This window comes from Coturnix japonica, unplaced genomic scaffold (assembly GCF_001577835.2).
Source record: "Coturnix japonica isolate 7356 unplaced genomic scaffold, Coturnix japonica 2.1 chrUnrandom498, whole genome shotgun sequence".
In the NCBI taxonomy this organism is placed as follows: domain Eukaryota; kingdom Metazoa; phylum Chordata; class Aves; order Galliformes; family Phasianidae; genus Coturnix; species Coturnix japonica.
This window is the reverse complement of record NW_015439890.1, coordinates 52,657-59,943: the sequence shown is the minus strand read 5'-3', so window position 1 is coordinate 59,943 and position 7,287 is coordinate 52,657. Positions and strand designations below refer to the sequence as shown.

The following is a 7,287-nucleotide window of genomic DNA, read 5'->3' as shown; positions in this document are numbered from 1 at the left end:
CCCCTTTAATTGACCCCAAATCCCCTTTAATTGAACCAAAATCCCCTTTAATTGACCCTAAATCCCCCATAATTATCCTTAAATCCCATTTAATTAACCCAAATCCCCCATAATTGGCCCCAAATCCCCTTTAATTGACCCCAAATCCCCCATAATTGGCCCCAAATCCCCCTTAATTGGCCCCAAATCCCCTTTAATTGGCCCCAAATCAATAATTTGACCCCAAAATCCATACAGGTTGCCCAAAATGGCACTTTTTCACCCCAAAATGGCATTTTTGGACCCCAAAATCGCTCTTTTTCACCCCAAAATAGCACCTTCCGCCCCTATTCTCCCCCTAAAAAAAACCCATTTTCACCCCAAAACTGCCCCAAATCCCCCCAAAATCCACAGCTCTGACCCCTCCCCAGTCCCAAATTGCCCAAAAAGGCCTTTTTTCACCCCAAAATAGCCCCAAAAATCACTGTTTTTCACCCCAAAATGGCACCTTCTGCCCCTATTCTCCCCCCCAAAAATCCCCATTTTCACCCCAAAACTGCCCCAAATCCCCCCGAAATCCACAGTTCTGACCCCCCCAGTCCCAAATTGCCCAAAAATGCCCTTTTTCACCCCAAAATAGCCCCAAAATGGCTGGTTTTCACCCCAAAACAGCCCCAAAATCCCCTATTTACCCCCCTTAAAACCCTAAATTCATCCAACCCCCAAAAATCCCCAATTTCACCCCAAAACTGCCCCAAATCCCCCCAAAATCCACAGCTCTGACCCACCCTCTGTCCCAAATTGCCCAAAAAGGCCCTTTTTCACCCCAGAATAGCCCCAAAATGGCTGGTTTTCACCCCAAAACGACCCCAAAATCCCCTTTTTACCACCATTAAAACCCAAAACGTTTCCACCCCCAAAACCCCCAAATTTTACCCCAAAACGGCCCCAAATCCCCCCAAACTCCACAGCCCTGACCCCTCCCCCATCCCAAATTGCCCAAAAAGGCCCTTTTTCACCCCAAAATAGCCCCAAAATGGCTGTTTTTCACCCCAAAATGGCAGTTTTTCACCTGTTTTCCCCTGTCGCTCCTCCTCCTCCCGCTGTCGTCGTCCGAATCCTCACAGCCGCGGCCCGAAGCTGCGACAACCAATCAAAAGTCAGGAAATGAACCCAAAAATCACAGCCCAAAATCACCCAAATTCACCCCAATATCTGAGCCCAAAAACCCTACAAACACCCGCCCCAAAATCCAGCTGAATTGACCCAAAATCCACCACAAATATGACCCCAAAACCCTTCAAATCAGCCCAAAAATGACCCCAAAACCCCTCAAATCAGCCCCAAAATTGACCCCCAAAATGACCCAAAACCCCTCAAATTCACCCCAAAACTGACCCCAAAACCCCTTAAATTTAACCCAAAATTGACCCCTTAAATTTAACCCAAAATTGACCCTAAAACCCCTCAAAACACCCCCAAAATGACCCAAAACCCCTGAAATCCACCCCAAATTGACCCCAAATCCCTCTGAATTCACCCCAAAATTCACCCCAAAATGACCCAAAACTCCTCAAATTCACCCCACAATGACCCCAAAACCCTTCAAATCAGCCCCAAAATTGACCCCCAAAATGACCCAAAACCCCTCAAATCCACCCCAAAATGGACCCCAAAATGACCCTAAAACCCCCTTTTAACCCAAAATTGACCCCAAATCCCTCTAAATTCACCCCAAAATGACACCAAAATTCCTCAAATCCACCCCAAAATTAACCCCAAAATCCCTCAAAATTCACCCTAAAACCGATCCCAAATCCCTCTGAATTCCCCCCAAAATCGACCCCAAATCCCTCTCAATTGACCCCAAAATCGACCCCAAATTCCCTTGAATCCACCCCAAAACTGACCCCAAAACCCCTGAAATCCACCCCAAAATTGTCCCCCAAAATGACCCCAAACCCCTCAAATTCACCCCAAAACTGACCCCAAATCCCTCTCAATTCACCCCAAAATAGACTCCAAAATGACCCTAAAACCCCTTAAATCACCCCAAAATTGACCCCAAAACCCCCCAAATAAACCCCAAAACTGACCCCAAAACCCCTTAATTTTAACCCAAAATTGACCCCCAAATCCCTCCAAATTCACCCCAAAACTGCCCCCAAATCCTTCACAATTCACCCCAGAATGTACCCCAAATCCCTCTAAAATTACCCCAAAACCGACCCCAAATCGCTCTAAATTCACCCCAAAACAGCCCCCAAATTCCTCTAAATTCACCCTAAAATCGACCCCAAATCCCTCTGAATTCACCCCAAAACTGAACCCTAAATCCCCCCAAAACAGACCCCAAATCCCCCTGAATCCAGCCAAAAACGGACCCCAAATCCCTGTGATTTAACCCCAAAATGGACCCCAAATCCCTCTCAATTCACCCCAAAATGGACCCCAAAACTGACTCCAAATCCCTCAAAATTCACCCTAAAACCGATCCCAAATCCCTCTGAATTCACCCCAAAATTGACCCAAAAATCCCTTGAATCCAGCCCAAAATGGACCCCAAATCCCTCTGAATTCCCCCCAAAATCGACTCCAAATCCCTCTCAATTGACCCCAAAATCGACCCCAAATTCCCTTGAGTCCACCCCAAAATTGACCCCAAAACCCCTGAAATCCACCCAAAATGGACCCCAAATCCCTCTGAATTCACCCCAAAATGGACCCCCAAATGACCCAAAACTCCTCAAATTCACCCCACAATGACCCTAAAACCCCTCAAATCACCCCCAAAATGACCCAAAACTCCTCAAATTCACCCCAAAACCCCAAATCCCTCTAAATTCAGCCCAAAACTGACCCCAAAACCCTCAGAATCCACCCCAAAATTGACCCCCAAATCCCTCAAATTCACTCCGAAACCAAGCCCCAAATTGACCCCAAATCCCTCGGAATTCACCCCAAAATGGACCCCCAAGGTGACCCCAAAACCCTCTGAATTCACCCCAAAATGGACCCCAAATCCCTCACAATTCACCCCAAAACTGAGCCCTAAATCCCCCCAGAACAGACCCCAAATCCCTCTGAATTCACCCCAAAATTGACCCCCAAATCCCTCAAATTCACTCCGAAACCAAGCCCCAAATTGACCCCAAATCCCTCGGAATTCAACCCAAAATGGACCCCAAATTCCTCTCAATTCACCCCAAAATTGACCCCCAAATCCCTCAGAATCCACCCCAAAATTGACCCCAAAACCCCTGAAATCCACCCCAAAATGGACCCCAAATCCCTCTGAATTCACCCCAAAATTCACCCTAAAATGACCCTAAAACCCCTCAAATCAGCCCCAAAATTGTCCCCCAAAACACCCCAAAACCCCTCGAATCCACCCCAAATTGACCCCAAATCCCTCTCTATTCACCCCAAAAAAGCCCCAAATCCCTCTAAATTCACCCCAAAACCCTCTGAATTCACCCCAAAAATCGACCGCAAATCCCTCAGAATTCACCCCAAAATGGACCCTAAATCCCTCTAAAATCACCCCAAAATTGACCCCAAAACCCTCTGAATTCACCCCAAAATTCACCCCAAAATGACCCTAAAACCCCTCAAATCAGCCCCAAAATTGTCCCCCAAAATGACCCAAAACCCCTCAAATTCACCCCAAAACTGACCCCAAATCCCTCTCTATTCACCCCAAAATAGACTCCAAAATGACCCTAAAACCCCTTAAATCAACCCAAAATTGACCTCAAAAGCCCCCAAATTAACCCCAAAACCCCTTAATTTTAACCCAAAATTGACCCCCAAACCCCTCAAATCACCCCAAAATTGACCCCAAATTCCTCCAAATTCACCCCAAAACTGACCCCAAATCCCTCTGAATTCACCCCAAAATCGACCCCAAATCCCTCTCAATTCACCCCAAAAACTGAGCCCCAAATCACCTCAAAACAGACCCCAAATCCCTCTGAATTAACCCCAAAATTGACCCAAAACTGACCCAAAATCCCTCAAAATTCACCCTAAAAGCGACCCCAAATCCCACTGAATTCACCCCAAAATTGACCCCCAAATCCCTCAAATTCACTCCGAAACCAAGCCCCAAATTGACCCCAAATCCCTCTGAATTCACCCCAAAACAGCCCCAAAATGGACCCCAAATCTGTCTGAATTTACCCCAAAACAGCACCAAATCACCCCAAAATTGCCCTTAAATCCCTCTGAATTCCCCTCAAAATGGACCCCAAATCCCTCTGAATTCACCCCAAAACCAAGCCCCAAATTACACCAAAAGTGACCCCAAATCCCTCTGAATCCACCCCAAACTGCCCCCAAACCCTTCACAATTCACCCCAAAACTGAGTCCTAAATCCCCCCAAAACAGACCCCAAATCCCCCTGAATCCATCCCAAAACGGACCCCAAATTCCTCTAAATTTACCCCAAAACAGACCCGAAATCCCTCTAAAATTACCCCAAAATCGACCCCAAATCCTTCACAATTCACCCCAAAACTGAGCCCCAAATCACCCCAAAACAGACCCCAAATCCCTCTGAATTCACCCCAAAACTGACCCCAAATTCCTCTGAATTCACCCCAAAATTGACCCAAAACTCCTCAAATTCACCCCAAAACCCCAAATCCCTCTAAATTCACCCCAAAATTGACCCCAAAACCCCTGAAATCCATCCCAAAATGGACCCCAAATCCCTCTGAATTCACCCCAAAATTCATCCCAAAAAGACCCTAAAACCTTTCAAATCAGCCCCAAATTGACCCCCAAATCCCTCTAAAATTACCCCAAAATCGACCCCAAACCCTTCACAATTCACCCCAAAACTGAGCCCTAAATCCCCCCAAAACAGACCCCAAATCCCTCTGAATTCACCCCAAAATTGACCCCAAATTCCTCCAAATTCACCCCAAAACCCCAAATCCCTCTAAAATTACCCCAAAACTGACCCCAAAACCCTCAGAATCCACCCCAAAATTGACCCCCAAATCACTCAAATGCACCCCAAAACCAAGCCCCAAATTGACCCCAAATCCCTCTGAATTCACCCCAAAATGGACCCCCAAGGTGACCCCAAAACCCTCTGAATTCACCCCAAAATGGACCCCCAAGGTGACCCCAAAACCCTCTGAATTCACCCCAAAATTGACCCCAAATTCCTCCAAATTCACCCCAGAATGAACCCCAAATCCCTCTAAAATTACCCCAAAACCAACCCCAAATCCCTCTGAATTAACCCCAAAATTGACCTCCAAATCCCTTGGAATTCAAACCAAAACTGAACCCAAAACCCTCTGAATTCACCCCAAAATCGACCTTAAATCCCTCTCATTTCACCCCAAAATTCACCCCAAAATGACCCAAAACACCTCAAATTCACCCCAAAATCAACCCCAAATCCCTCTCAACTCACCCCAAAATCGACCCAAAATCCCTTGAATCCACCCCAAAATTGATCCCCAAACCCCTGAAATCCACCCCAAAATGGACCCCAAATCCCTTGAATCCACCCCAAAATGGACCCCAAAACCCCTCAAATCACCCCAAATTGGACCCCAAAATGAACCTAAAACCCCCCAAATTCACCCCAAAACTGACCCCAAAACCCCTTAATTTTAACCCAAAATCACCCCAAAATTCCCCAAATCCACCCCAAAACTGACCCCAAATCCCTCTGAATTCACCCCAAAATGGACCCCAAATCCCACTATAATCACCCCAACACTGACGACCCCAAAACCCCTGAAATCCACCTTAAATTGACCCCAAATCCCTCTCAATTCACCCCAAAATGAACCCCAAAATGAACCAAAACTCCTCAAATCACCCCAAAATTGACCCCCAAATCCCACTGAATTCCCCCCAAAATCAACCCAAAATCCCTTGAATCCACCCCAAAATTGATCCCAAAACCCCTGAAATCCACCCCAAAATCGACCCCAAATCCCTCTCAATTCACCCCAAAATCGACCCCAAATCCCCCTGAATCCATCCCAAAATGGACCCCAAATCCCTCTGAATTCACCCCAAAACTGAGCCCTAAATCCCCCCAAAACAGACCCCAAATCCCTCTGAATCCACCCCAAAACAGCCCCAAAATGGACCCTAAAACCAACCCCAAATTCCTCTTATTTAACCCCAAATATCCCCCCCCCCATCCTGTTAATTTTGGGTTGAAAAAGCCCATTTTTGGGTCCTTACGGTCGGGGTTGGCCTCCCTGGCGCGTCGCTGGCGCAGCAGCTCCTGCTGCTTCTCCAGGTACTGCTTGATGAAGCTGTTGTGGCTCATCTCCTCCCCAATCTGGGCCAAAAAACGCCGTTTTTGGGCAAATCCGCCCTCAAAAATGGCCATTTTTGGTAATGGGGTTGAAGGATATTGAAAAGTGGATGATTTTGGGGTGGATTTAGGGGTTTTTGGGGGTTCTTACCTGCGAATTGGGTTGGAAGGTGGCGTGGGGGGTTGAGTGTTTTTGGAGGTTCTCCAGCATCAGAGCCTGAGGATTTGGGGTGAAAAAAGGCAGATTTGGGGTTTAGTAGAGAGAAAAAGGGTTGTGGGGTTTGGGGGGATGGAAATGAGGAGAAATCGACCCAAAAAACAATAAAAATTGACCCAAAAAACAAAGAAATAAACCCAAAATGAAGGCACAAAATTAAACCAAAATGACCCAAAATGTACCTGAAAAGACACAAAATTAAACAAAATGACCCAAAATGGACCCAAAAAGAACCAAAATGACCCCAAAATGGACCCTCCTCCCTCCCCCCACCTGTTACAATCATAAAAATCCATTAAAAACCCCAAAATCCATAAAATTTACCTCAGAAATCCTCTCCCTCGTGACCCATAGAGCCCCATAATAAACGCGGAATAACCCCATTAAAAACAACAAAAAAGCCCCAAATTGACCCAAAATCCCCCAAATCCAATTGATCTCAACCCCTCCTTGCTTGTCATATTAACAAAAACCTCAAATAACCCAAAATCCCAAAAATTTACCTCAGAAACTCCTCCCCCCCACAACCCATACAGCACCAGAATAGACATAAAAAACCCATAAAATACACCAAAAATGCCCCAAATTGACCCAAAATGCCCCAAATCCAAACCCTCCTCCCTCCCCCCACCTGTTACAATCATAAAAATCCATTAAAAACCCCAAAATCCATAAAATTTACCTCAGAAATCCTCTCCCTCGTGACCCATTGAGCCCCATAATAAACACCCAATAGGCCCATTAAAAACACCAAAAAAGCCCCAAATTGACCCAAAATGCCCCAAATCCAACTGA

At 46.2% G+C, this 7,287-nt stretch overlaps 1 protein-coding gene across 1 annotated transcript in view; it reads right to left on the bottom strand.

The window, feature by feature from the left end:
- Window positions 1-7,287, bottom strand: part of ACIN1 (apoptotic chromatin condensation inducer 1) — a 22,892-nt gene that overhangs the window by 13,215 nt on the left and 2,390 nt on the right. The window contains exons 2-4 of the mRNA XM_015850644.2: window positions 6,427-6,492; window positions 6,200-6,299; window positions 1,052-1,119 (exon numbers count right to left, since the gene is read on the bottom strand). Coding sequence (XP_015706130.1) covers window positions 1,052-1,119; window positions 6,200-6,299; window positions 6,427-6,492 — 234 coding nt within the window. The remainder of the gene's footprint in view (window positions 1-1,051; window positions 1,120-6,199; window positions 6,300-6,426; window positions 6,493-7,287) is intronic.